This window comes from Drosophila ficusphila, unplaced genomic scaffold (assembly GCF_018152265.1).
Source record: "Drosophila ficusphila isolate 14025-0441.05 unplaced genomic scaffold, ASM1815226v1 contig_791, whole genome shotgun sequence".
NCBI classification, from domain to species: Eukaryota; Metazoa; Arthropoda; class Insecta; order Diptera; family Drosophilidae; genus Drosophila; species Drosophila ficusphila.
In genome coordinates, this window is record NW_025064737.1 from 10,224,224 (window position 1) to 10,251,646 (window position 27,423).

General features: G+C 46.7%; 6 protein-coding genes across 11 annotated transcripts; 3 read left to right on the forward strand and 3 right to left on the reverse strand.

Annotated features, from left to right (window-relative positions):
- The first annotated feature begins 2,135 nt into the window (after window positions 1-2,135).
- Window positions 2,136-3,307, forward strand: LOC108097660 (protein takeout). The gene is made up of 3 exons (XM_017200099.1): window positions 2,136-2,377; window positions 2,529-2,769; window positions 2,848-3,307. The coding sequence occupies exons 1-3, from the start codon at window positions 2,251-2,253 to the stop codon at window positions 3,284-3,286; spliced, it is 807 nt and encodes a 268-aa protein (XP_017055588.1). The 5' UTR covers window positions 2,136-2,250; the 3' UTR covers window positions 3,287-3,307.
- An 8-nt stretch (window positions 3,308-3,315) lies between these two features.
- LOC108097663 (protein takeout) lies at window positions 3,316-4,610 on the reverse strand. Its single transcript, XM_017200113.1, has 4 exons — window positions 4,434-4,610; window positions 3,942-4,261; window positions 3,811-3,865; window positions 3,316-3,743 (listed from the first exon to the last, which is right to left on the reverse strand). The coding sequence occupies exons 1-4, from the start codon at window positions 4,534-4,536 to the stop codon at window positions 3,433-3,435; spliced, it is 789 nt and encodes a 262-aa protein (XP_017055602.1). The 5' UTR covers window positions 4,537-4,610; the 3' UTR covers window positions 3,316-3,432.
- A 532-nt stretch (window positions 4,611-5,142) lies between these two features.
- LOC108097651 (inhibitor of nuclear factor kappa-B kinase subunit beta) lies at window positions 5,143-8,163 on the reverse strand. Its single transcript, XM_017200086.2, has 5 exons — window positions 7,967-8,163; window positions 6,192-7,660; window positions 5,967-6,136; window positions 5,508-5,903; window positions 5,143-5,446 (listed from the first exon to the last, which is right to left on the reverse strand). Exons 1-5 carry the CDS (start codon window positions 8,064-8,066, stop codon window positions 5,413-5,415), a joined length of 2,169 nt encoding a protein of 722 aa, XP_017055575.1. The 5' UTR covers window positions 8,067-8,163; the 3' UTR covers window positions 5,143-5,412.
- Window positions 8,164-8,436: 273 nt separating this feature from the next.
- Window positions 8,437-9,364, forward strand: LOC108096256 (methyltransferase-like protein 23). Its single transcript, XM_017197715.2, has 2 exons — window positions 8,437-8,685; window positions 8,745-9,364. Exons 1-2 carry the CDS (start codon window positions 8,557-8,559, stop codon window positions 9,357-9,359), a joined length of 744 nt encoding a protein of 247 aa, XP_017053204.1. The 5' UTR covers window positions 8,437-8,556; the 3' UTR covers window positions 9,360-9,364.
- A 236-nt stretch (window positions 9,365-9,600) lies between these two features.
- LOC108097027 (protein mini spindles) lies at window positions 9,601-19,622 on the forward strand. 6 transcript variants are annotated; one of them, XM_017199048.2, is made up of 16 exons: window positions 9,603-9,975; window positions 10,895-11,679; window positions 11,737-11,807; window positions 11,872-12,191; window positions 12,248-14,778; window positions 14,839-15,076; window positions 15,136-15,650; window positions 16,215-16,310; window positions 16,500-16,913; window positions 16,973-17,162; window positions 17,222-17,475; window positions 17,536-17,866; window positions 17,924-18,097; window positions 18,156-18,294; window positions 18,380-18,609; window positions 18,667-19,622. In XM_017199048.2, the coding sequence occupies exons 2-16, from the start codon at window positions 10,991-10,993 to the stop codon at window positions 18,745-18,747; spliced, it is 6,273 nt and encodes a 2,090-aa protein (XP_017054537.1). In that variant the 5' UTR covers window positions 9,603-9,975; window positions 10,895-10,990; the 3' UTR covers window positions 18,748-19,622. The 6 variants fall into 6 exon arrangements, with proteins under 6 accessions (XP_017054578.1, XP_017054537.1, XP_017054553.1 ...); XM_017199064.2 differs by having other exon boundaries at window positions 18,404-18,609; XM_017199056.1 differs by having other exon boundaries at window positions 9,627-9,703.
- LOC108097061 (NACHT and WD repeat domain-containing protein 2) lies at window positions 18,851-27,043 on the reverse strand. The gene is made up of 12 exons (XM_017199099.1): window positions 26,883-27,043; window positions 26,378-26,787; window positions 25,760-25,904; window positions 25,467-25,692; window positions 24,936-25,377; window positions 24,614-24,814; window positions 22,837-23,685; window positions 22,389-22,781; window positions 22,016-22,329; window positions 21,863-21,966; window positions 20,567-21,685; window positions 18,851-20,514 (listed from the first exon to the last, which is right to left on the reverse strand). Exons 1-12 carry the CDS (start codon window positions 26,983-26,985, stop codon window positions 19,628-19,630), a joined length of 5,193 nt encoding a protein of 1,730 aa, XP_017054588.1. The 5' UTR covers window positions 26,986-27,043; the 3' UTR covers window positions 18,851-19,627.
- Window positions 27,044-27,423: the final 380 nt, after the last annotated feature.

Sequence of the window (27,423 nt, forward strand, 5' to 3'; positions counted from 1 at the left end):
GTACCAATTTAAAAAGCCCAATCGAAGCTATTGAACTCTTGGCTCAAATTGCACGTGACCAGCTGCGGATTGCGGTTGGGTCAACATTGGCGGAGAGTTGTGGGAAAGCCCCTTCAATTATTTGCTTTGTTTTCTTTGCTTTTATGACATTGCAAAAAAAATGTAGCAAAAAGCGCTGGAGACGGGCGATTGCATCACTTGTGGCAGCGGCGTGGACATCCGACAACCTGGCCAAGTATTAAACAAAAACCTGGCATCGAGGAATGCAACAGCAAGTGTGAAAACAAACGCCAATGAAACATGAACCGAAACGAAAAGAAAGAAACCAAATCAATAGCGAACATTAAACTCGTTTGTTTGTCGTTTAAAGAAAATAAAATGCTTGTTCATAATTCGAGCCATACGTTGCGCAATTCCAGGCTTTCCGAGTGGGACAACTTTTGCAGGTTCGACAGCTGTTCAATCTCCACTGGATTTTATATATGTTTTTTTTTTATGGGGCGGTCGGCGAGGAAGCTACAATTAAAGATATCGCAATCCCCAAACGCTGGCCAACTCTTGCAAGGCCCCTTAATTTTGGCCATTTCCGCACGCGACATTTTGGCCAAAAAAAAAGAAGAGATGATCATGGGATGAGTAGTGTTATGGTGGTATTTTGGTGGTTATTGTCGCAACATGCAACATTGAAATCAGCCGACCTCTGAGGGAGAAAGATTATTAGTCACATAATCGTAGTAGCCCTAATTTCCATATTTATGTTTTCGTAAACTGCGATAATTAGTTGGCTGACAAATGACAAATGTGAGATAGAGATGATAACGTGAAAAAGGTTAAAGCTTTTTGAAATAATTTTTAGAAATGATTTTTAAGAAAATGTAAACTGTAATTTAAACTTCTTCAAAGCATTTAAAGCATACTAGATTTTTTAAAACGTTTTAGCTGTGATGAAATAGTAGTTCAATAATTCTAATTATATTTTTAATCCAGTTCATTTCCAGAAATTAAATTTTCCAATTACCTTTGGAGTTTTTAAGTTTTAATATCCGGCTAAATGTAATACTTTAAACACCTTTAGAGTCTTTGAACTACAGGTCACTCGACCACCTCTATTCCCAATGTTAATTGAGGAGACTGCGTAACAGAGACTTGCAACCGGAGTGCACGCGACCAACTCTCAAAGAGGGGAAAATGGGGGGTCTTTCGCAGCCTCCGTAGCCGGAGGCATTGGAGCACGAACAGCCAGCAAACCGGACAAGACCCGTGACAATGAGGGGGCCCAGACACCAGACAACTCCAAGCCGAAACGGCGATCGATCTGCGTAATACCAGAAGTAGTCAACAGGTGAACAACTTTGGATGGGAACTTCGGTGGAAGTGGAAGCAGGCCAGGGGGACGAGTCGGCTGCCTCTTTCTGGCCACTTGTTTGCGTGTGTGTGGCGCAATGCCTATAAACATAAACAACCTGGGAATCGGTGGCTTTTACACGCCGAACGAAAGTAAAATTTAAGGCAACATCAGCGTCCAAATATCGATACAGCAAATAAAACATTACAAATATTCGGTCAAGTGGCGAAGCTCCATGCACTTCTTTTGGGAAAGTTGGTGGCAATTATGGATAATGGAGGTAAAACGGGTTGAATGTCTTTATTTAAATTAAATTGCTCACACATTGTTGATGAACTCTCATAAAATAACTTTCATTCATTTATGCGGTTTTTATAGCTATTAAAATTTATGAGGTTTCATTATTTGAAAAAAAATAAATACAAATGTGTTATAAATGATTAAATTTATTTGAGTATAACTACATTTGAAATAGTTTTACCTTTGAATTTGGTGTTTCAACTTTTAAAGTGCTTTCTTTTTAATGGATGTTTTAATGAATGCTTATCCTATAGCTTGAAATACCTAAAGAGTAGTGCACTTTAAACTCTTTTATCCACATTTTTCCCGTGGCCAATTGGCAATTGGACGAGCGGGTGTAAACGGGAATTTAAGCGGCGCCAGTTCCGAAATTGCGGAATTCGTAACGCCAGTGCGCGGGCAAAAAGAGTATGTAAAACTGGCTGTAAAGGCAGCGAACGAAAGAGCCAACATCGTCATGGCCTTCGATGGTTTCGTCCGACTTTTCACTTGGCCATCCCGGCACTTGGTTTCGAGCCATCGTCGCTAACGGTCGCGCGCAACGGATCAAAAGTTTTAAGCCGCGAAGGACACTTGTCTCTTTTTCGTCTCGTTTTCCTTTAAACATGTTCGACACAACCCACTGGAAGTTGGCGATAAGTTTGGGCGTTATCTTTTCGTTTTGTGTTACACAAGGCTACGGGGCGTATACGCGCGAAATTGTTAACGACAAGCTTCCGTTACAGGAAAGACGTAAGTGCCGTTAACTGATCAGGATCTTATAATTAGTCATGTATTCAATTAAGAAACAACAGGAAAAATATTAAAAAAGTATTAAAGAAAATAATACTATTCATATTTAAATAATTCCTTGTTAGTTAATCCTTGCTCGTTTATGTTGCAGCTCCATGGCTGCAGACTTGCAAGCGATCCAATCCAAATGAGGACAAGTGCTTCCGTGAACTCTTCGAGGGCTGCTTTCCGGCACTCGCGGCAGGGATTCCCGAGATCGGGGTAAAGAGCTTCGAGCCACTGAACATCGACCAAGTGTCCGTGTCGAAGGGCAGTGGCAACCTGGTGCTGTCCGGAGGGTTCCAGAATCTGGTCATCCGCGGACCATCCAATGCAACTGTGCGGCGAGCCAGGTACTAAATTTTGCTATAAACTTAAATCCACTTTAGATATTTATTATTTTTTTTTTGCAAAATTATTATCTTTTCCAGCTTGGACCTCGAGCGGCGCCAACTAAACTTCGAGCTGGAGATTCCACGTCTGAAGATCCGGGCCAAATACAACCTGAAGGGAAACATCCTGTTGCTGCCACTCGTCGGCAGCGGAGACGTGGCAATGGCCTTGAAGAATGTGCACACTACGGTGTACACCAGAATCTCCATGAGGAACGAGACCCGCACGGGCGATGAGATCATCCACATCGATGAAATGAAGGTGGGCTTCGACGTGGGCGCCATGCGCATTCACCTGAAGAATCTGTTCAACGGAAACGAAATCCTGGCGGCCTCGATCAACTCGTTCCTCAATCAGAACGGCAAGGAGGTCATTGCCGAACTGCGTCCCGATTTGGAGCTCGGGTTGGCCGACATCTTTCACGGGCTGTGGAACAACGTCTTCTCCAAGATGCCCACCAAACTTTGGCTGGTCTAGTGGTCCTCATGGTGGACCTCATCAGCCGCTTGTGTATTATATTCATAATTTATTTCACTTCTAAGTGTGTGCTTATTTGTAGGCTAATGTTTGTACTACGACTAAATCAATAAGATAAAAAATATGCTGACCATCAGTGACTCCTCTTAGTTCTTTCCCTTGGGCACCAGATCATCGTAGCTGAAGGAGGCAAACAGTTTGTCCACGGAGGCCCTCAAAATGTCCACCAGGGCCTTGGTCATCAAGGGACGCACTTCCTCGGCCAGAGCCTTCCAGTTCTCGTTGAGGAACTCGTTCATCCGATCGCCCAGGGCCTTGTCTCCATTGAACAGATTGTCCAGGTGGATGTGCACATCGGATAGCTCATACTTGACCTTCACAGTGTTGATCTTCAGATAGTTGGCTCCATTCTTTTTGTACTCCTGTCCAATGAGCTCCGTGCGCATGGTGATGTTTACTGTAAAAGAGTAACGTTGCAATCAGTAAATACATAATTCAAAAGAGAAATTAGTCATCAAACCTACCCAGATCCACCTTGCAGTGACCATCGCCAAGAAGCGGCATCATCATGATTTTTCCCTGAAAAGAACAATAAGAATGTAGTTCAGTTTGTTTGGAGTGTGCTTTCGAAAAGACTTCGTACTTCTCTACTGACCTTAATGCTGTAGTCTGATTCCATGTGCAGTTTGGGGAAGGTCAGCGACACAATGAACTTCAACTTTGAGGGCTCCAATCGCAGCTCGTTAACCGTGTGCTTCGAAATGCCCGTGACTTTGACGTTCCGGTATACGGAGTGCAAGAAGATGGCGCCGGAGTCTTGGTCCATCTTCACCTGAGGGACGATCAGTGGCTCCATGGACGGAATGTAGAGTTCGGGAATGCCCTCCATGAGACGTGGTCGCAGGGCTTCATAGGATTCGCGGGCACATGTGTTCAAGTCAGGGGAATCGCGGTAGCACACCTTCAGGAAAGATGCTGCAAAAACATCAAGACAATTAATAATTGCGTAAAGGGTTTTATAAATTAATTCTCTGTTTGATTAAACTGCCTAAAAAATCACCTTTAAGTTAGCTTTCAAAACACTTTAGGTAAACATGGATTGGGACACTAATTATATTCTTAGATACTCATTTTCATCTGTACTCACGGAGTTGATTCGGCTTCTCCGACGTAGGATTGGCTGCTGTCCATTCAATCTGGATTATTACTCCCAGGATTAGAACTAATCCCATTAACCAGTTGCGATCCATTCCGGTTTTCTGTGCGATCCTTTTCTTCTAGAGCACCGATAGTGCTCAACGGCTTACAGCTTTTGGTTTCTGGCCAGCAGCTAGAATCGCTTTTATAGTAAAGTCTGGCATGGCCAAAAGCCGACGAGTTCTCGGTTCTGCCGCATGTGCAATTTCTCGTGACATTGCAATCCTCAGCAGTTTCATTTCAATTGACCAAGACAAGCTTCTCACAGCTGTTCATTCGTAAATTAAGCCGCCTGTTATATAATTCTTATATACCATACAGATTTGGTTTTGTCTTTCCAAAGCCTTTAGACAATAGAAAGCTCAAGAAATAATATAAAACAATATAGTTTAAACTACAACTAAAAATATCACTAAAAACAACGAAAACGTGAATCAGTAATCTATTCATAAAATCAATCAATTTATAGAAACAAAGCTCGGTTTGAATCAACACTACGAATTATTTGTATATAATATAAAACAATATAGCTCAAACTTAAACAACAAAAAGCTTTGTCGCCATCTGAACAAACAGGCGTTAAATTAGCCCAAACAGTTTTGAATTTAATTCAGTAAAGCAAATGCAAGCGTTGATGCTTGTTGAAAAACTACTTACCAACGGTCACAAAAAAAAAACGATTATTTTAAAAATGGTTTTTCTTTAATATCAACGTGAAAAAACATAAACAAGTTTAATTCAATATCACTATAAAAAATAAAAAACATTTTCAGATGAGAAACATGCAATCAAGTTTCTTTGAAACCAATAAAGCTACATAAATTACCAATTCGGTCTGCAGTACAAAATAAAATCGAAACAAAATCAATATTTCGAAAGGGCACAAGTGTTGTCGGATGATCATACTTATACGAGTCTTATATGATTCATTAGTTTGAATCGATTTCCATTTCGCGAATCAGCCTGACAAAAGAAAAAACCGCTCATAAGTATAAAACCATCTCTGATTTTAAAAAGCACTTACATGCTGTGTATCCTTTCCGCCTCGTCGATAACACTAAACGTGCCTAGAGAGTCAAATAAGTCCGAGCTTGGCGAACCACAGCTCAAAGTCATATGGTCCATTGCTTCGTTAAGCTGAACCATCGGAGGTGGAGCTGCGCACTTGAACGTCAACATCTTTAAATGCAGCTGAAATATCTCCTTTTCGATGTAAGCAAATTTGTTCATAAGGTCGGGGAAGGCATTCTTGTTCTTAGCAAAGTAGATATGTAGGGTATCAATGGCCTTTGATAGGGATTTAACCTCGCCCTTTTTAATCAATTGAAAACGAGCTTTGACGAACTGATGTCCAGCTTGCATTAACTCAGATGGCAGAATTACCTCACCGTTGCGCAGGTATTGCTTGTGGAATAAAGTGCTAAGGAAGAAACGCATTAGATTTGTTACATATACCGCTTGACTGCTGTTATTGTCCTCTTACGCATTGAATATATCTTTCTCGCTAAGATCGCTCAGGAGGTGAGTGGTGCTTTTAACTAATTCCTTGGCATTGCGCAAGCAGGCTTCAAAATGGGATTTAATTGATTTGGCGTTTTCAATAATGGCTTCGTAGTTCTGCGTGAGCTTCTCCCATTCTGTCTCGTCGTTTAGCTGAAAAAAAATCAATTTACTAAAAAATGAACTAAAAAGTATGTATATTATATACCTTAAAAGTAGGACATTCAATTTGAACTGCTGCTCGCAGCCTTTTCAGCTGCTCGTAGCTGTGGCATGCAGTTAGCAACTTCTCATGAATGATGGTGATAAACGGGATAGCGATAATTTCGTCCTCCAGCGAAAGTATGTGCTCGTTAACACCGGACAGGAACATTTGATAGATTGCCTTCTCCTTGTTAAGAACGTAGAGCATGTCCAGCGCCACACGTTTAAGCAGCCACCTTTCCTTTGACTTAAGCTTATTGTTCATGAACATTCGAGACAGTACTGACAAACTGGGATCGGGCTCACTATAGTCACAGTCCTTTTTAAGCTGAAACACGTACAACATAACGGGCGGATTGCCACGCTTTGCTCCCTTGGAAGACTCTTTGCTGGTGTCACTCCACTCCTCCACATAAAGATCCAACGGCTTAGTTTGGCGCGTGATATGCTTGTGTGGATGAAAAGTGGGCAGCAATGGGAACAAATCCTCTTCGTTTATCCCGGTGTCCTTTACAATCAACCTAACGAGATTCGCCATGCTCATATCAGCAGTAACCGCATATTCCAGACGCTTGCTGCAGTTGACAGCAAAAATGGTAAGCACCTTCATTTGAAGCAGCTTGTCGAGCTCAGCAAAGACGACTGGAACTGATTGTACTTCATCAGATGCCAGTTGACCGCGCTGCTTGTAGTCTGTGTTCAGTGGGCGGCGCAGCCATTTGGTAAACTCCTCGGCCCAAGGCTGCGACAAATGGTGTTCCTTGGGCAGCTCGAACTGATTCACGAACCGACTGCTATCCTCCGGATCCTCTGTGATAGCAATGCAATTGGCGGGCTTCTTTATCAAGTTTAACAATATGTTCTTTGGCGTCTGGTGTGGTATAAAGGGAAGCTCGCCGGTTGCCAGTTCGTAGGCAATGATGCCCAGCGACCAGTAGTCTACAGCTGTGTTGTAACATCCGCTCTGCACCACCTCGGGGGCAAAGTAATGTCTGGTGCCCACCACGCTCTGTAGCATCGTCTTGTCGGGTGCTCCCCGTGCTAGTCCAAAATCAGTTAGCTTATAGATTTTCTTGCCATCTTCTCCTCGATGAATTACTATGTTATCAGGCTTTAAATCGCGATGACAAATTCCACACTTGGAGTGAAGGAAGTACAGGGCGTGCCGCAGAGCTCCCAGGATCTGCCGCACCTCGAATTCCACCAATCCATTCGCATTCTCCGGACTCTGCAGCCGTTTCCGCACATCTCCGCCGTTGCAATACTCCAGCACAATCACGGGCAGTTTGGCAATGTGCTTAGCATTTAGGTGTTCCAAAAAGTCCGGATCCTCGTCGTCCAGGATCACGCCGCGCACAATGTGCGTAGTATCCTGAAACTGGCGAGCCCATTGGTACTCTTTATTCCAGCGCTCGCTTAGTTTAATCTGCTGATCGGCACTCAAGGATTTTATGTCGTTTATGTGTTTGGTGGCTGAATGAAAGATAAACAAACAAAAGCAGGGATTATTTCTAAGACGCAGAGCCTGGGTTTTGGCTGAGTCAGCCGAAAAGCTATAAGATGTACGTACATACGCCTGTTAAGGCTAGGCCCTATCGCATTTGCGGACCGCACACGAGTAGAAATTCGAGCGGGTGGCCCTTTATTATCAGTGCAGCACGGGATATGCTTGCATCAGCCCGATTTCTGCGAATTGCACACGAACACCCGAACACAGGGAAAAGCATTCCCATATATGTACGTTCGTGTGGGGTCTCCGAAAAGTTGTTTATAGCTCACCGATTTCCCGGCCAGTCGACCGGTTCCGCCAATAGAGCACTTCGCCAAATCCGCCCTGGCCCAGTTTTCCGCACTGTTCCCAGTTTCCTACGGAGCGCATTGTTTTGCCTTTTCTCTTGCCTCGAAGTGTACGCAGCCTTCTTCACAATCCCTACATAGCAGTCAAAATCAAAACTTTAAAACGATCCTTAGAGATGGGAGATAGTTCGCTCACGCACACTTGACCCAGCGTTCAGCAGCTTCTGCGGGTCATGAATATTTAAGAAGTGGGCGCGCTTAGCTTAAGCTTTGATTTTATTAAATATCGGTGAAAATACCCCAATAGATGAAATCATAATAATTACAAATGTAGATTTTCCCTTTTTAATCGAATATTATTGAGTGTTTCAACATTTAATCCCTATTTTTATCTGCGGCTGCACACCACTTTTAATACTTAGTCACTGTTTTGTCAGCTCACCTCTAGCATTTTCGATTGCCTTATCGTTTTTGGTGCATCATCGCTAATCAAACAGGTTGTAAACAAAACTCTGTAAAATAACAAAAGTTTAGTAAAAAAAAAAGTATCTCTACTGCATGCGCGAGCTAAAATGCGTTTCCACATGAAGAGCGGCAGCGAGGACAACGACATTGTGGCAGCCACAGCCACCGCCGAGCATATCCGAAAGTTCGTCTTCAGCGGATCTCCCGCTGAGCGTTTGGAGATCAAGATCCCTGAGGTGAGACAGAAAGTCAGGTGTTCCCGGAACCAATAATATCTAACATTTTTTTAAAATAGCTGCTCCAGGGAGCCTACTCCTTCTACACGTGGCCCTGTGCACCGGTTCTTGCGCACTTTTTGTGGGAGCGCCGACAGACGCTGGCCGGAAAGCGCATCCTTGAGTTGGGAAGCGGCACAGCCTTGCCCGGCATCCTTGCCGCCAAGTGCCGAGCCCAGGTCGTTCTAACTGACAACTGTATCCTGCCCAAGTCACTGGCCCACATCCGCAAGTCCTGCTTGGCTAACCAACTGCAACCGGGTGTCGACATTGATGTGGTGGGCCTCAGTTGGGGCCTCCTGCTAAACAGCGTGTTTCGGCTGCCACCGCTAGACCTCATCATTGCCGCCGACTGCTTCTACGATCCCAGTGTATTCGAGGACATCGTGGTCACTGTGGCTTTCCTGCTGGAGCGGAATGCGGGGGCAAAGTTCATATTCACATACCAAGAACGGAGCGCAGATTGGTCTATTGAAGCGCTGCTCAAGAAGTGGAAGCTGCAGGCGTTGCCCATTAGCATGGACGACATTGGCAAGGAGTCGGGTGTGGATTTGCTGGAGTTTATGGGCGGACACACTATTCACCTGCTTGAGATTACGCGCATTGAAAGCGGCGCCACAATAAATGCCTTATAACAATAGTTCAGATCGTGTTTTAATATATTTTCTTTAACTTAAGTTAGACTTTTGGTACACTTGCCTTTTTAAAAATTGACTAAAAAAATCAAAAATTTAAAGTTCCCTCTCATCAAAATCGATCGTCCATGGAGTCTATCGCGACTAACTGTAGTTGCACTCGCTAGTTCACGAGTTCGCACTCGACTTATCGATTTTAAAACATCGATAATATCGTTTGTCAGCCCGATATTTTTATAGCATTATAGTATTTTATCTGGCGGTCACACTGACGACGCTGAAGAACTGCAAAATTATTATTTATTTACCTTGCGCGAGACTGAAGTAAATTCCGCTGCATAAAAGTGCGTCGAAGTGCTTAGAACGTAGTTAAATTGTTGTTTAATGTTATTGCACAGATTGGAGGCCCAAAGAAAAAGCTCGTCGCTGTGTCAAGACGAATAAGTGTGCGTGCCTCAGTGTTGTGCCGTGTGTGCTTGTTGGTGTGACGCCTGAGAAAAATCGAAGTTATTGCATTACGCAGCCCTTTAGAACCACTGAAACTGGCCAGCTGTCCGCCCCACAGCCCCGCCACTCCCACCCGCTGTACATCGGCACTTGGATCCTCATTCGGATGGTGAGCGTGTGTGTTTGTGTGTGCCGGAATGCACTTGAGTGCATCGCGATTTCGTTCCAGGGCGTCGCTTTTTGTTTGTCGCTAAAATGGACGAAATCTGGTGCATCTGCAGCTCTCAAGTTGCAGCCACTGGAAATTAACAGACATAGCAACAATTAGCGGCAGGGTGGAACGGTAAACGACGGCATTTTCCAGACGCATAGACCCGCAGGAGAAACATTTGTTGTTGCTCGCGATCCGTTAATTCGAACTAGAGAGCGTCGGTGTGCGTGAGAGCTTGGAAGAGCGCTTAAGAAAGCGTGATTGAGAGCGAAACAAAGCGCGGGCATATCCGACTAATGGCATTCACTACTGGAACTGAAACACAGTTATATTGATTTAAGAGGCGTATTTGAAGAAGAAATGTTTAAGGGGTTTGAATAATTAAATTCATTTAATGATTTTTTGTTGGATGTTACGTCGGGTATCTGCGGCTGAATCAGAAACAAACTTGCGTGTGCGTGTGTGTCACCCTTTGTTGTTTGGGGAGGGGGCTGCTTTGCCCCTGATTTCTTGTATGAATAAAGCGCGCTATTCTGCGATATGATATCACCCATCCTGGGGACAAGCCCACCAACCTTTTTCGCTCAAAAAAAAAAAAAAAACAAAATTTGCACGCTCCTAATTCTATTTCTATTTGCCAAATAACTGCACTTAGACGTCGGCAATCTAAATATGGCCGACCCATTTACTTTTTGTCGCCTCTCAAGCGAAACGGATGGATGATTCCTTGGCCTCCGACATTTCATTGACGATTAAGCTCAATTTTGAAACATTAGCTTGATGGCTCCTGACAGCCAAAATAGTTCTGCTTCACTGGGATTTGGTTGACTTTTAGAAAAAAAATTCCAGTATTCAATAAAATCTGTTTATTTCTTAGAATGTTGGTTGAGACCACTGATTGCGCCACAAAACGACACTAAGAGCAATCCGCTACTCAGATCGAATCGAGTAGCGTTTGGAGCACCACACCAGCATGGCCGAAGATACCGAGTACAAGAAGCTGCCGGTGGAGGAACGGTGTGTCCACAAGCTATGGAAGGCCCGTGTCGATGGCTACGAGGAGGCAGCCAAGATCTTCCGCGAACTAGACGACGAGAAGTCGCCGGAGTGGTCCAAGTTCGCTGGTCTCATCAAAAAGATGGTTGTGGACTCAAATGCTTTAGCGCAGGAAAAGGGTCTGGAAGCTGCTCTCATCTTTGTGGAGAACAGCGGCCTCGCTGGACGAACCGTTGGCGATGTGATGACCGGCATCGTTCAGAAGTGCATTGCCGCGCCCAAAACAAAGACCAAGGAGCTCTCCGTACAGGTGGCACTTATGTACGTCGAGATCGAGAAGCAGGATGCCGTCGTCGAGGAGCTGGTCAAGGGCATGGAGGCCAAGAACCCCAAGATTGTGTCCGCCTGTGTGGCAGCCACCACTTTGGCCCTCCGCGAATTCGGACACAAGGTGATTGGCGTCAAGCCACTGATTAAGAAGCTCGCCCCTCTAATGTCAGACCGAGATAAAGCAGTTCGAGATGAGGGCAAGCAGTTGGCCGTGGAGATCTACCGCTGGATCGGAGCTGCCATGAAGGCACAGATCTCAACATTACCACAGGTGACACTTAAGGAGCTGGAGGATGAGTTCGACAAGCTCAAGGGCGAACGTGTGGAGCCCTCCAGGTGGGTTTAAGCATTTTTCCCGAAGTGATTTCCTCACTAAACCACGTTATTGTCTAGATATCTCAAATCTCAGCAAGAGAAGCAGGCTAAGATTGCGGATGCAGCAGCTATCGAAGATGCCTATAATGGTAAGTGATCCAAAATCTTCCGTACTCAATATTTTAATAACATTTTAAATTTATTACTACACAGAAGAGGATGGCGAGGCTGGAGTAGAGGAGATCGACCCAATGGATCTCATTGATCCCGTAGACATACTTTCAAAGATGCCCAAGGACTTTTACGACAAGCTGGAGGAGAAAAAGTGGACACTCCGAAAGGAATCTCTAGAGGCTCTGGAAAAGCTTCTAACCGACCATCCGAAGCTGGAGAACGGCGAATATGGAACACTGGTCAGCGCCCTGAAGAAGGTTATAACCAAGGACTCCAACGTAGTACTTGTGGCCATGGCCGGCAAATGCCTAGCCATGTTGGCCAAAGGACTAGCAAAGCGGTTCTCCAACTACGCATCGGTAAATATTTATTAATTTTGTACAAGCAAAACTTTATTTAACTTCTTCTAAACCAGGCTTGTGTCCCGTCCTTGTTGGAGAAATTCAAGGAGAAGAAACCCAATGTTGTGACAGCTCTACGCGAGGCCATCGATGCCGTTTACTCCTCCACCTCACTGGAGTCCCAGCAAGAATCCGTCGTGGAGTCACTAGCCAACAAAAATCCTAGTGTTAAATCCGAAACGGCACTGTTTTTGGCCCGTGCCCTGACCCGAACACAACCGACTGCGATTAACAAGAAGTTGCTTAAGCTTTTGACCACCAGCCTGGTGAAGACGCTCAATGAACCAGATCCCACAGTTCGTGACAGCAGCGCCGAAGCTTTGGGCACCCTAATGAAGCTGATGGGAGAAAAGGCGGTGTCTCCGCTGCTTGCCGACGTTGATCCACTCAAGATGGCCAAGATCAAAGAGTGTCACGACAAGGCGGAGATCAAAATAAAGGTGGCTGGTCCAAAGAAGGAGGCGCGACCAGCATCAGCTCCGGCTGCAAAAGCCGCTGCTCCTGCTAAAACGGCTGGCAGTGTGGAGCCTAAGCCTGTGACCCGACCTGCGACCACAGGAGCACGCAAGGTCCTCAAAAAACCCACTGCTGGTGCTGCGGGAGGAGCTGCAACTGCCCCAGCTGCAGCCTCCAAAGCGAGTGGCAAAGCTCTTGCCACGGAACGCGAATTAACACCCGAGGACTTGCAGGAGAAGGCTGAGGAGATATTGCCAGCCGAAATACTTAACGGATTAGTAGACTCCAACTGGAAAAATCGTCTTGCCGCTGTGGAGCAGCTCCTGGGCGAAATTACCGGCTTCGATGCAAAACAGGCGGGCATTTCACAAATCCTGATCCGCACAATCAGCGGGCGCAAGCCCGGCCTCAAGGAAATGAACTTCCAAGTACTCAAGTTCAAACTGGACATTATCCGCAGTGTGGCCGAAAATTATCCGCTGACCACGACAACCGTAGACTTAGTGATCAATGAGATTACTGAGAAGCTGGCTGATGCCAAGAATGGATCCGCAGCTGCGGATGTTCTTTCCGCATTTGCTGAAGCCACGAAACTAGAGTATGTCGTGGGCAAAGTGCTCAACTTTGCCTTCGAGCAAAAGTCGCCCAAAGTTCAGTCAGAGTCCTTCAATTGGGTGGGCAAATCCATCACAGAGTTCGGTTTCCAACTGCAGCCGAAGACTTTAATCGAAGACGTGCGCAAAGGCGTGCAGAGCACAAATCCAACGGTTCGTGCCGCTGCCATTCAGCTTGTGGGTACCATGTCCATGTACATGGGCAATGCGCTCATGATGTTCTTCGACAGTGAGAAGCCCGCTCTGAAATCGCAGATCCAGGTGGAGTTTGACAAGAACGTCGGCGAGAAACCGCCAAAGCCTGTAAGGGGAGTCCTGCGAAACTCGGGCGGAGCAGCCAGCAGTTCCGCGGACAATGAGGACGACGATGGAGCTGCTGCAGAAGAGGAGCCCATTAACATGGCTGATCTCTTGCCACGCGTCGACATTTCGTCACAGATTACGGAGGCCCTGTTGAAGGAGATGTCGGACAAGGACTGGAAGACTCGCAACGAGGGATTGACTAAGCTGCAGGTTATCATATCGGAGGCCCGGCTCATCAAACCTAGCATTGGCGATTTGGCTCCAGCTCTGGCGCACCGCCTGGTCGATTCCAATGCAAAGATTGCCCAGACGACCTTGGCCATCTGCGAACAGCTCGCCACAGCAATGGGCGCTGGTTGTCGAAATCATGTGCGCACCCTGTTCCCTGGATTCCTACACGCTTTGGGGGATAACAAGAGTTTCGTGCGGGCCGCCGCACTTAACTGCATCAACAGTTTCGGTGAGAAGGGCGGCTACAAGGAGTTTTTCGAAAGCGAAATGATAGCCGATGCCCTCAAGGGCGGATCTCCGGCCCTAAAGACCGAGCTTTGGGCCTGGCTGGCGGATAAGCTGCCAGGTCTTCCCCCTAAGTCGATTTCCAAGGAGGATCTCCATTCAATGGTGCCGCACCTGTACGCTCACATCTGTGATCGTAATGCGGATGTGCGGAAGAACGCCAACGAGGCCGTGCTTGGCATAATGATCCATCTTGGATTTGAAGCCATGAACCGTGCCCTGGACAAGCAAAAACCTGCTTCCAAGAAGGACATATTTGCAGCTTTGGAGAAGGCACGCCCCAATCTCCCGGTAAAACCGCTTCCCAAGGGCAAACAGCAGGCTCCAATACCAGAGGAGCCTAAGGCAAAGACAGTACGAGGCGGTGGTGCCGGCGGAGCAGCTGGCGTCCAGAAAACTGCCTCTGCCCGGGCAGCCGGTGGTCAGGACAAGTTGCCGGCACCGACGCGCAAGAAGGACGAGGATGTCGACACTTCGCCGCTGCTGACCGTTAACAACTCCAAGAACCAGCGACTGCTGGACGAACAGAAAATGAAGGTACTCAAGTGGACCTTCGTAACGCCGCGAGAGGAGTTTACCGAGCTTCTTCGTGACCAGATGATGACGGCCAATGTAAACAAGGCGCTAATAGCCAACATGTTTCACGACGATTTTCGGTGAGTAATATTTGCATTTCTGTTGCATTCCAGAAATAACATCCTCAAATTTTCCTCCAGCTATCACTTGAAAGTAATCGAGCAACTGAGCGAAGATCTTTCTGGAAACAGTAAGGCGCTAGTGTGCAATCTGGACCTAATACTCAAGTGGCTGACTCTGCGTTTCTATGATACGAACCCTTCTGTCTTGATTAAGGGTCTTGAATATCTAGTGCAGGTCTTCCAGATGCTTATTGATCAGGAATACATTCTGGCCGAGAACGAGGGCAGCTGCTTTGTGCCCCATCTGCTTTTGAAGGCAAGTCTTGGTCCATTAGGATTTTAAGTGTTACTAAGCGGTTTTTTTTTTATTTGCAGATCGGAGACCCCAAGGATGCCGTTCGCAATGGCGTTCGTCGTGTGCTGCGGCAAGTTATCCTGGTTTTCCCCTTCGTCAAGGTCTTTGCCTACGTAATGGAAGGTCTCAAATCAAAGAATGCCCGCCAGCGTACCGAGTGCCTGGATGAGCTTTCCTTCCTAATTGAAACCTACGGCATGAATATCTGCCCTCAGGCGTCGATCCGCGAAATTGCTCGCCAGATTTCCGACCGAGATAATTCCGTGCGTAACGCAGCCCTCAACTGCATCGTCCAGGTCTTCTTCTTGTCCGGCGAGAAGACATATAAGATGATTGGTAATCTCAATGAGAAGGACTTGTCCATGCTGGACGAGCGCATCAAGCGGGCCAAGAAGACTAAGAAGCCGACTCCTCCGGCCTCTGTCGACATGCCCGCCAGTGGCAGGCCACCAACTCAGCGACATGACAGCATCGAGATCGAAGACGCAGAGGTGGGCAACGGCTGCGACGAACTACCGCCACCGGATGAGGAAGGGTAAGTGTGTGGGGGCGAGGCGGGGGTTTACTTTAAAACCAATATCCCTAGACCCTAGATACAGCCGATTTATCTACTCAGTTTGCTGAGTACAATATACCGAGGGTTGGAAACTGCTGCAAACGTTGTGAACAAGGCACGAACCATTCTCTCATCCCCAGCAAAACCTTCGAATATTCCAAAATTCCGATTGTAAACGAGAAGCATTTATTATACGAGTGTGTATTTTGACTTATATTTTGGAGACGTGTGTAATAGAAGATATCCAGAAGCATCAGAATTTTTTGATTTTGGCTCCCTAGGAAAGGGAAGGATTATATTTTTTGTATTTTTGAATACATCAATTATATGATTGTCGTCTGGAAAGTTATCACAAAATAATTTGTACAAAATTAATAAAATTGAAAAAATGGATCCATCCAGATGGATGTTTCTTAGGATCATTACAGAGGTGGCTATAGTGGTTTCCTCCCTCGGTTATTCCTGTAGCTAAACCTTATTATTTTTGTTGATTTCGGTTGGTTTCTGTTGATTTTCGTTTATATTTTTATTTTATTGACTTAGTTTGCAGCGGGAGTTAAATGCGCGTGGGCAGAGCAACCTGACGGAGCGGAGTGCCACGAATGTGGTTGCCTACTTGAACTCCCTGACTCGACAGGCGTAAAGTGGCTTTCTTTATACTTTGTGTTGTTTTTGTTCAATTGTTTTGCTATTGCTTGCTGACGTGTGTTTGTTGAAAAGTTGGCTTTGCCTTTGTTTTTTTCTCGTTTTGTCTTTGCTTTTTGTGTACCAAGCCAGATTCCGTTTTCCGAGTTCCGCTAATACTTTGTTTATTTTTCGACACTGTAGAACCTTCGATCAGGCGCCTTCGTCGCAGCTGCTCCTTCTCCAGCAGCAATTGGCTCAGCTGCAGCAGCAGGCCCAGCAACAGAAGCCCAGTGGTCCATTTGGTCTGGACTTGCAGGTAATAAGCGAGATCGAAAAAGACTGGGTCCGGGTGGACCAAATGGAACAGAAGCCGCTCCTGAATGTGGACATCTCTTCGTTGGACGAACCCATTAAGGTGAGGCCCACGCGTGCGGGCGTTCACTATCCGCAGGAAAAGTTCGATCGCCTGATTTCGCGCCAGCACTATATGCAGCAGAATCTGACCACATCACCGTCGTCCACCGGTGGCATGACCAGCGGCATCTCGCCCTATCGTAGCCCCCTGCGTATGCAGCACCAGCTGCCACCGCAGCAACTGGAGAACAATATACCAAAGTGGGTATTGCATCTAGCTCCATCTGAACGATTATTAACTTTCACTTGATTAAATTTAGTTTGGCGGATGTTCTTCCCAAGCACGACCCGCAGCTGGTCAAGGTGATTAAGGGTGTGAGCAGCACGGACACGCTTAAGGCTCGTGCCTCCATCAACGAGCTGGCCGCCATTATCGATTCTCCTGAGAAGCAGGCTGTGCTGCGTGACTACGAGGAAATCTTTATCCAAAATGTGCTGGCACAATTTAAGGTAATTTCCTGGACTGATTTTCTTTGCAAGGTTTACATATAATCTGTTTTGTATTCCAGAATCTCTCACAGATGCCATCGGCTCAGTCCGTGGTTGTTTACCAGCCGTTATTATCTATTCTTTATACATTTTTCCATGCCAACATTCTGGGCAAAACGCTGAGCGTGGCCTGCATCAAAAATCTCATGTCGTCTCTGCTGAACTTAATGGCCGATCCGAAATTGGCCGTGGGTGATGATAGTCAGTATAACAAGGTTATAAATGGCATATGTCTCAAGGTGTTGGATAAGGTCGATTTTACGAATTTAAATTGGTATGTTAATTAATGTAAACTACACAATCACACCTCCTAATTGCCACAAATCCTTCTTAGTGCTTTGATACGTCTGCTGCGCGAGACTTGTCCGGAGGCCAAGCTGCCCAAGTTTACAGATCTGCTGATGAAGTGCATCTGGCGCAACGTAAAGATGATGGCAGAGCGTAGCAACGAGCTGAACTACGATGCGGTTATTCTTGAGGTGCATGAGTTTATGCTGGCCTTGCCAAGCACTTGGTGGCAAAACCGACCATCGGACACTCCAATGCGCACGGTCAAGACAATTCTGCATAACATGGCCAAGCATAAAGGCAATGCCATTCTGCAGCATCTCAACCAGATTCCAACACACTCAGAACTTCACACGTATTTGATACGCATCCTCAAGGTTAGTTGTTATAAACCATGTAGTAACAGATTAATGACAAGCGATAATCTTTTGCAGAATTTCCAAAAGGAGGGCACTGCTACAGGCGTTGGAGCATCGCCGCAGAGAGCCAAGGAAATCGCCTCAAAGCGTATTTCCCATCAAACACATGACACAGTATCGCAAATCTTTAAGCTGATCTCGGATAGAGATACCAAGCAGCAAGGTCTGCAGAAGCTTTACGATTTCAAGGTTTGTGTTTTGTGAAGCAACTGTTTAACCTCAATTATATTCATTCATTGTATTGCAGCAACAAAATCCTGATATCGACCTGAGTACCTTCCTTCAAGGCTCCAGTGCCACGTTCCACAAGTACATTGAGGAGGGTCTGGCCGAGATTGAACGCAACCAGAATGCCGGCTCTACACAGGCGCCGGATAATCGCACGGGTAAGGACAGAGCACAAAAAGTTTAACACTCGATTTCATCTACTAACCACGCGGACATGCATTTATATTCGTGTTTGAACTGCAGCTGCTACTCGTTCTTATCTCACAGATGTCAACTACCAGAACACCGGGCACGACGCTGACTTCTGGATGGACCGACTGCAGTATCACCTGTCTGGCGGAGGCGTGGCCGGTAAACTGGCCTCCGCCCGATCAGCAGATGATGGTTCCCACATGCTGGACAACAAGGTTGTTGACGAGAATCTCTGCCTGAACGGGATGAACTCACAGAAGGCCTCGATCATAAAGCGAGATGTAAGATGTAACAAAGTAATGCCTGTTAATAGAAATTAAATAGTGTTCTTATTTCAGAAGCGAGACATGTCACCTAATCGCTTGCAGCATCTCCAGGCAAAGCTGGCCCAGATTAAGAAGGAGAATCATGCCCAATAAGCTGTGCGCTTCCTGTAGCTGACAATCTTAAGCTATAAACAGCGGCAGCTAGAAATTATATAAAACAAAGACACTGAAACAAACACTGAACGAGCCAGTCCTCGTAAACTACATGAATCATTTATTATTTAACATAGTTGTATGCTTACAAATCGGCACATATATATATTCACGGTAATAATGTGTAGCAACAGGAGCAGCAGCGAGTGTCGAAAGCAGGTTAACAACAGTAACAATAATTAACAGATTACACTATAACTACGTCTCCTCCAACTATGTATTGTACTTGTACTAATAACAATTGATCGGTCTATGTATTAGCACTGAGTTGTGTTCCGTATGCGATTCAATAAGATTCGATTGGCTAAGTTGAGATAAAAGTGGCGACTGTGACTGAGACCGGGTTCCATTAGACAGCTTGTTAGTTTTCGCCTACGCTATTTTGTTTAAATTATCAGTAAAAGCAGTAGCATGTTAAAGGTTTGAGTACACTTAAAAGGTCATTGTTTTGCATTGCGCGCCCACTAGGATCGATTCTTGTTATTACGTCTGGTTATGTTTTCTACACTCTCAACACGCCTCAAATTGTTTCAAGCCAAGCGTTGGGCTCACGCGGTGCGCGCTAAAACTCTAATTTATACTCGTATTAGCTAACCATAGTTTTTACCAATTAGCAGTTACCCCTTAACCATTGTTTAGTTTAAGACCCATTCAGTTTTACCCGCACACAAACAACCACACACATACACACACTGATTTCGATGCCGAAAGCACGCATTACACGCAGGATAACACACGGTAGACACGCAGCGTATTTTTGTAACATCCTCATGAACTATATGCGAAAATAAATGTTATATTTATAAATCAACTAACCGACCTAGTCCGCCACTGGCACCACAACGTCCTCGGTGATCTCAGTGAGCAGCTCCTCCTCGCCGTCCTCTCCGCCTTTGCTCGTTTTGGCGTAGCGCGACGATATGGTAGCCACGCGAATGGCAGCCTTGAATCCAACGCGAGCCTTCATCTTGGCCAGCTTGGCCTTCCAATTCTCATCGCGGGAGGGCAGATCGTTGAGGTACTCGTTCATTTCCTCCTTCTTCGGATCCACAATGGCCAGCACCGACATGCACCCGTCGACGGTGCCCAAAACGATGGCACGCCCATCCTTGCTGCTCTTGATCGCCGTGAGCTCCGCCTGCAGACGGTAGTTGGCAATCATCTCGGTGTCCACGGTGCGGAACACGCGGATGGTTTTCCGGCCGCTGTGGTAGTAGGCCACGTACTCGTCGTTCTCCGTGAATATGCATATGACTGAGAAGACACCCTCGGCCACCTTGGGTATGAAGGTCTTGACCGTGGTGCCCTTGCGTAGTTCCAACATCTCCAGTCCTCCGCGGGTGGGAGCATACAACCCACACTTGCCATCCCGCGTGATGCTGCCACCCCACTTGGCAATCGAACGGACGTGCTTCTTTGTCTTAATGTCCATCACGCTGCCCTTCTCGCTGCTGATCACCGCCACCTGGTTGGCCTTGTGCGGCATCGGGACCAGGGAGATGACCTCTTTAATGGAGCAACCCTTGAGTAATATTTTCGAGACAAAAGCTCCATTTGTAGCGCTATAGACTCCAAGGCAATCCTTGTTGGACTTATCCACAGTAACCACCACGATGTAAGCATTGTCCGCCGTGATAACCGATTGCCGGAAGGGCATGCCAGTTATCATCCGTATGGGAAAGTCAAATCGGAACAGGATGGCTCCCTCTGCAATGGAGTATTTAAGGAGGTATGTTTTATGTTACTTGAAGTTACTAACCTGGAACTGATCGCATTGTTGTTATAGCCGTTAACCGATTGGCTTCATCTGATCCGCCAGCAGCTGCTAGGATGTCCCGCTGATTAATGTTCGGCACGGAGACGGTCAGCACCTTGTAGCCGTAGTCCATGAGGGTGATCTGCTGGATTCCGGGCTGATCATCCCGGAAAACAACCTGCTCGGAGACTCGATTCCAGACCAGAAATTTTCCAGTTTCCGAGGAAATTATGTAGCGGCCATCCGGCGTGATCTCGGCATGGGTGACAATGGCACCCAAGGGGCTGTCGGCCAGTTTGGCCAGCAGGCGACCGGATCTTGTTTCCCAAACACCCACACAACTCCGGGTGACAGTAACCGCCATATCCACTTCGGACAGACTGATGTCGTCGATTTGCAACTCGTGGCGATCGATCACGTGAACCTTCTCAAAGATGTTGTTGATGTTCCACACCTTGACGGATCGATCGATGGACGAGGTGACCAGGTTGTTCCAGTTGCCGATGGTCAGCGGCTCCAGCTGGATGATGCGTCCAAAGTGGGCATCCAGCACCTTGGCCAGTTGTCCGGTATTCAGACACCAAACGTAGAGATTTTTACGAACTCCGGCAACGGCATAATCCAATTTGGAGCTAACCATGATCGAGTTTGACTGCATGATTCGGGTGGTGATATTGCGCACTCCGTGAGGCAGAGGCAGGTACAGTGCACCCTCCCTTAAGCGGGACTCCTCCGCTGAATCCAACTCCTTGCCGCCGAAGTCCCAGATCACAAATCCCTTGCCCGCAGTACCCAAAAGCATGCGATCATGCTGATCGATTCGCAATTGCAGCAGCATCTCCTTGTCGTCGTTCTCATAGCGCGGCAGACTCTCCACCAATGTCCAGCAGATCTCTCCGGTAGCCTCATCCTCGATAAAGTCGAACACCGAGACCTGGAAGTTTTCCTCGTTTGCACAGCCATAAGCCCTGGTCCTTTCCTTGTTCATCACCATGGCACTATAGAGCCGCTGGGAGTTGGAGTAGTTGCCACCGCGACATGAGTCGAGCCGCAGGCGCATGTCGTTTATGGAGCCCGACCAGAAGACCACGTTGTAATCCGCAGGGTTAAAGAACTCCATGGCTAAAAATATATGCGGAAAATTACCATATAATGTTATGTATTTCAGATATGATCTCTTAAAAACTTATTTATTTATATGTTTATATTTTTTTAAGCATTGGAGAAAAGCATTTTATATTTCCCCATAAGTTTTTATATTATATTTTATTAATGACTTCTCGATTTTTATGTACTTACTCAAGATTTCCCAATCGGTATTTTCGCCAGGTACTTCAAAGGTATCCACCAGATTGCCGCGCATGTCGAACTGAGCCCAACGAAGCTTACAGGTGATGAACAAACTAAAAGCGAATCCTGTGAGCAAATATTTGTATCGAATGAAATACTTACTTTTGATTGAGCAGATAGAGACCGCTGACTGGCCCGTGGGACTCCTCGAAGGGGCTGTTGATCACCACAAACTCGCTGGAGAGCATGTTGAGCAGCACCGTCTGGTTGTTGTTGGAGTAGGCTGCGGCCCACTTGTTGTCCGGACTTAATACCAATTGTTGCATAATGCCCTCAATGCCGGGATTAACATCCCGAGTCAGATCAGAAGTGGAGAGGTCAAAGGTGATAAAGTGCGTGGATATGGAGACCATGTAACGCATATCGCTAGTCAAGCAAAAGGCAAACACCGCGAATTGGTGGCCCTCCAGGGAATACTACAGATTAATAGATTATTGGTTAGGTTTGTAATTCAACATTTAAGTAGACAATTTACCTTCAAAGGACCTCCTGGCGTGTGCAGGCAATGATTAACCGGAATGAGGGCGCAATCCTTGGGTCCACTGCGATCGCAGGCCCTCAACAGCATTTTGATGTTGGGATTTCCTCCAATCTCGGGCAGAAGTCGCCCTACAAGCTGGGGTGCCAGCATATTGGGGTAGATGGCCAGGATGGCACCGCCCAGACGCAGGGCATCCGACACCAGCATCAGTTCTCGCTTGGCCTCCTTGTCGTCGGTGTTGCTGGAGGCATCCTCGAAATCCGCTAGAACCGCCTGCAACGGACAGCTGGAGAGCTTGGCGTGCAGCCAGTCGTAGTTGAAAAGGACATGCTCGAAGAGATCCTTGAAACGGCGAGAGCGCACAAAGTGAAAGGGCAGCTCACCAAACTGCAAAGGATTAGGAATTATCATTACATAATTGAATTAAAAATTCAAAGCTAACCTTGCGCAGATTGTAGCGCTTGGAGAGTCCGTCCTTGCTGCTGAAAACCAATGGCTGAATGGGAACTTTACGATCCGCGGAGCCCTCCTTGTCTGCCAATCCGAACCTGTGCCGCTGAATCTCGGTGAACTTGAACGGCTTGGGCACACCGCCTCCCCAAATACCGAGGTAATAATCTGCAATCATGGAGTGAAAATAAATGGCCATGTTCATGTTCTTGAAGTAGCGCTCCTTGGCGGTATCCCGGAACTGCCGGTGATACCAGTTCATCACGTTGACCCCGTCCGCCTCCCGTTCGCTCAGGTAATTGGGCAGATCGTTTCGGATACGGGTCCAGAGAAGCGGAGGAATACGCCGCGTCGGCGGCAAATGGTATTGGTAGACATCATCCAGCACCTTGTCGTCCAGCGAGATCAGATCCTCCAGTTCGCTTTCGGATAAACCCGACTTGGAGGCTGTTATGTAGGCCAACGCATGGAAGACCAAGATGCGACCGTGTTGTTTCTCCACGCGCTCGAAGAGCAGCATAATGGAGTCCATCACCGTGTTGGCCAGATGTGTCTCCTGGGGACGAGTGTAACTCCGCCAGCGGCAAATCTCCGCAAAGACGAGCTTCACGAAAATCGGCAGCGAGCACTTGCTAATGGCATTGGCCACCAGACGCCACTGGTAATTGTTGAGGTCCCGGCATGCCGTCTTCATCCACATCTTGATCACGTTCATGGCCAGATCCTCGCCCAGGGCGGTCACCTCGATGAAGTTCTCCTCCACGTCGATCATCTTGCAGAGGACATGGTACTCGTGCGAAACCGTCGGATTCGCCGGCTCGTTGGCGCACGAGATGATGATCTGGAAGCAGTCGGAATGGGATCTGTACACAAGGACATTAGGGTATATAGGGTGTGGATACCAAGCGAGGGTCGCCTCATGCAGAACGGCTTCCTTGCGGTGTCGTTTTGGGAGAGGTGCCTGCGATTGCTTCGGTGGCGGTGTCGAGTGATTTTGCTTAGCACGCACAGGTCAAGCAATTGGAAAAACTTACTCAGTTCTCCCCTGAGTTCGGACATGCGGAATCATGCAGTGTACGAGTATATACAGGGCGTATGAGTAATGAGGATGATATCGAATTGAAGCAGGGGATTGAACTCTACGTTTTCTCAAGACAGATAAGATCGTAAAACGCGATTTTAGGAAAAAAAGAGCATTTCTTCAATGCTTATTTCTATTTCGAATTCAATGAATCGTGTTTTAAGAAGCTATGGTAAAAGAAACACTTTATGTCCTTAAATCCTATAAATACAATTTAGACCTAAGACATCTTATATTTCCTTAACAAACTGTGAAACCTGTAACTTACTTTTTCGGAAGTTAAAAGAAAATCAAACTCTTTTAAAGCCTAATTAATGTTTAAAAAAATGTTGTTCCTTCCACAAGTTAAGTTATGCTTTAAGGCAGAGAAGTACAAAGTAAGTGTAAATAACTGGATAATCCATAAGTAATCCATAATCCATGGATTAGATTATAGTGCTTGGGTATTATGTATTTAAAAGTAAGATAAGATAGCATGCAGAATTTTATACAGTGTAAGAGGGGAGAAAAAGATTTTATCGCCAATTGAGTTATTTACATTAGAAAGGTAAAATAATCATGCAGTAAGGACTTGGAAAAGAGTGTTATATTCAGAGGAATATTCATAGGATCATGCAAAAGGAGAAAAGTAGGTAAAAGAAGTGGCCTTGGAGTGGGGTCCACAGCCTCATCGGATTGGAGGGCTCACCTTACAGTGCGGAGGAAGACGCGTGGGTATCCAGGATACCTTGTTCGAGTCTTGGGTGCCCGTTAGCTGGTCGACCGAGTCGAGGTAGATGGTCAGCGGCTGGGCGGGGCTGGCGTAAGTTAGTAATTGCTTAAAGTGTGCTGTTAAGGGGACAAGATCATCGGGTATGTTCTCGAAGGGAAGCATGTAGTTGTAGGAGATCTGATTATTGGGGTCGTGTGTTCGTTTGTTTGTTTGTGTGTGTGGGGCAGGGATAAGAGGTAAGAAGCGTTAGTTTCGGGGAGCTAAATGGTGGCTGGTTGTTCTGAGGGGGGAACATCACCTGCTGGCAGATGGAAATCAGGGTGGCCGTCAAGGCACTGGAGTCCGGCGTGGTGCCCAGGAATCGGATGATGTTTATTGGCCGCGCGTGGGCAAACCATTCGGTGGCCACCAGGGAAACGCTCTTCGAGAGCAGCGAGGTCTTGCCGCAGCCTCCGTCGCCGAAAAGGACAAGTGGCTTATCTGAATCCCCCAGCATATAGCGCTTGATACGTTCGCAACTTTCCTCGCGCCCGTAGAATATCTTCACCGAATTGTTGCAAGCGTGCAAATGCTGAAGGATCTCAGTTACTATCTGCCCCTGTGCACTGGAGTCTTCTTTGCGCATCGCCCTATCCACCAGCTTCACCACGTTCTTATAGAAGTGAGAGATGAAATGATTCAGGTACTCCTCGTGCGTCTCAATGTCCAGTCCCTCCCGTCCGATCCACTCGACCGTGTATCTGTAAATTTGTTCACCCCACCCATCAAATTTGATTAGCATCCGTTTCGGTTTCCTTCCGCCGAGCCTGGTGCTCCTTTTCTCCCTTACTTCTGGGCATTGCAGGCCTCGATCTTGGCCGGCAGCCGGGTGTCCCTCAGATCGCTCAACAGCTTGGCCGACTCCGTGTCCAGGCTGCGATTGATGATGTCCACGAAGAGCGAGGCCTTCTTCAGGTTCTGCAGATTGATGTTGTTGATGTACCTCACATAGGACAGGCAATGGTTCTTCGTGTTCTTAACGTTCAGTATTCCGTTGATCACCTCCCGCTCCGTCACTAAACGCGGACCAATGGTTGTTCAGCTACCACTACGATCGCTACTCGCTAAATGCTACGCACTCACCGGACATGAAGTAGTTGTGCACGTCCTCCTTGGACATCTTGTTGCTGGCCCCCAGGGAGGCGGCCGCCTTGCGCAGCAGCTTCTGCATCTTGTTCAGGGTGTCCCACCAGACCGCCTGGTCCTCCGCCTGCAGCTTGGGCACGCGCTGTGAATTGGGATCTTAAACAATTAGTTCAACAATAAAAATAAATTTAATTCAATAAAAGATTATCTGTTTCGAACTTTTAATTACAATTAATATTACACAAAGCTCTGTTATAAGAGGTGTACGTCTTTGATTAACATGACAAATTTTAAAGAATTTTTTCATACATATTTTATTATGAACTATTTTAAACATACCTATGTATTTCTTTTTACACAGACACTAAGTCATTTGTTATGCCTTTTTTTTAAATTTGTTTCTTTGTTCTAGACACAACTATTTGTTCAATAAAATTTGTAAGTATCTCATTTGTAATTTATTACATTTTATTAAGGTGTTGATAGATAAAAAAAGAGTATGATTGTCGATTATTTTTGAAGGAAATATTCAAAATCAATATTTAAGGAAAACAAATCACAGCACTTTATTTAATTGATTTTACACAAAGACACTCTTCAGACCTGATAACTTACCTTGTTGTTGAAATTAATTAAAATGGAGGAGATTGGCTGCAGCACCGAGATGGGTGGCACCGCATTGCTGTCCTTCTTGTACCACAAGTCGAGGATGGCGCGGTCGACGCCCATCGAGGTCAGCTCCTCGCAAATTAGGGCCAACTCGGAGGAGACGATGTACGTGGGAATGGGCCGGTAGCCGTACTTCTGGCCCAGAAATACGATGAAGTTCGGTCCCATCGAGAGTCGCTGACAGTTCTTGATCTCGCGCATGCAGAGCTCGGTGGTCATGTGATCGTCGGTGGCCTCGTCTCGAACGCCCCAACGCATGTCGACCACCTGGAACTCCAGGCCGTGCTTCTCGCGACAGTAGTCCTTGATCCGCGGATAGCACTTGGCCATCAGGGTGTTTCGCTCCATGGTGGTGTCTGCGAAAATCCGTGCATTACATAACAAGTTCACACTTCCCTTGGCCCGCAGCCACACATGGCCAAAAGGCGGCTGGCTTTGTTATTTGACCCACCCGTGAACGTGGAGCTGGTGAAGATTCGCACGATTTTCGAACTAACCGGCGGCAGGGACTCCAGGGAGCCCAGGAATATCGAGTCTATGGTGCGGTCATCCATATTGGTATTATCTTTAGCTACTCCAAGTGCCGCAAGTGCAGCTCTGCGATTACGTTCCGCAGCCTTTGAAATCCAATATGTGTCTGCGCCAAAACGGAGACCCAGAAATCGGCGTAAAGTCGCTGCTGTTTGATCGATAATCCGGATACGTGGCGCATTTGACAGTCGCCTAGTTGACGGTTGTTTTGAGTTCAGCTCGACTGACGGACACGCGGCAAGTTCTACCCTTCCTTCCTCGAACTAAAATAGAGGAAGGAGTTTCCCCGGGCAACACTTGTTGCTTTCGCCCAGATTGGAAAGCCATCGTTGCCGCCGGGCCTTATGGATGTCAGACGGCTGATTGATGTCTGGGCCTCCGGCTTTGACATACAACAAGTGTTTTCAAGTGCTCGGGGCCTTCCCCCAAAAAAGCGGTGAACTTGCGTGCCTGGCTTTCAT

Bases quoted from the DNA above. Each gene is read 5' to 3' on its own strand.
- LOC108097651 (XM_017200086.2), bottom strand. From the start codon at position 8,066: ATGCGCTCCGTAGGAAACTGGGAACAGTGCGGAAAACTGGGCCAGGGC. The intron at 7,661-7,966 runs GTGAGCTATAAA...TCTTTCATTCAG, and splicing joins GTCGACTGGCCGGGAAATCG to CCACCAAACACATAAACGAC. The intron at 6,137-6,191 runs GTATATAATATA...ATTTTTTTTCAG, and splicing joins TTGAATGTCCTACTTTTAAG to CTAAACGACGAGACAGAATG.
- LOC108096256 (XM_017197715.2), top strand. From the start codon at position 8,557: ATGCGTTTCCACATGAAGAGCGGCAGCGAGGACAACGACATTGTGGCA. The intron at 8,686-8,744 runs GTGAGACAGAAA...TTTTTAAAATAG, and splicing joins TGGAGATCAAGATCCCTGAG to CTGCTCCAGGGAGCCTACTC.
- LOC108097660 (XM_017200099.1), top strand. From the start codon at position 2,251: ATGTTCGACACAACCCACTGGAAGTTGGCGATAAGTTTGGGCGTTATC. The intron at 2,378-2,528 runs GTAAGTGCCGTT...TTTATGTTGCAG, and splicing joins GCTTCCGTTACAGGAAAGAC to CTCCATGGCTGCAGACTTGC. The intron at 2,770-2,847 runs GTACTAAATTTT...TATCTTTTCCAG, and splicing joins GCAACTGTGCGGCGAGCCAG to CTTGGACCTCGAGCGGCGCC.
- LOC108097027 (XM_017199048.2), top strand. From the start codon at position 10,991: ATGGCCGAAGATACCGAGTACAAGAAGCTGCCGGTGGAGGAACGGTGT. The intron at 15,077-15,135 runs GCAAGTCTTGGT...TTTTATTTGCAG, and splicing joins TGCCCCATCTGCTTTTGAAG to ATCGGAGACCCCAAGGATGC. The intron at 17,867-17,923 runs GTTAGTTGTTAT...AATCTTTTGCAG, and splicing joins ATTTGATACGCATCCTCAAG to AATTTCCAAAAGGAGGGCAC.
- LOC108097663 (XM_017200113.1), bottom strand. From the start codon at position 4,536: ATGGATCGCAACTGGTTAATGGGATTAGTTCTAATCCTGGGAGTAATA. The intron at 4,262-4,433 runs GTGAGTACAGAT...ATGTTTTTGCAG, and splicing joins GGAGAAGCCGAATCAACTCC to CATCTTTCCTGAAGGTGTGC. The intron at 3,866-3,941 runs GTCAGTAGAGAA...TGTTCTTTTCAG, and splicing joins AATCAGACTACAGCATTAAG to GGAAAAATCATGATGATGCC.
- LOC108097061 (XM_017199099.1), bottom strand. From the start codon at position 26,985: ATGGATGACCGCACCATAGACTCGATATTCCTGGGCTCCCTGGAGTCC. The intron at 25,905-26,377 runs GTAAGTTATCAG...CCCAATTCACAG, and splicing joins TAATTAATTTCAACAACAAG to CGCGTGCCCAAGCTGCAGGC. The intron at 24,815-24,935 runs GTGATGTTCCCC...CCCAATAATCAG, and splicing joins TGATTTCCATCTGCCAGCAG to ATCTCCTACAACTACATGCT.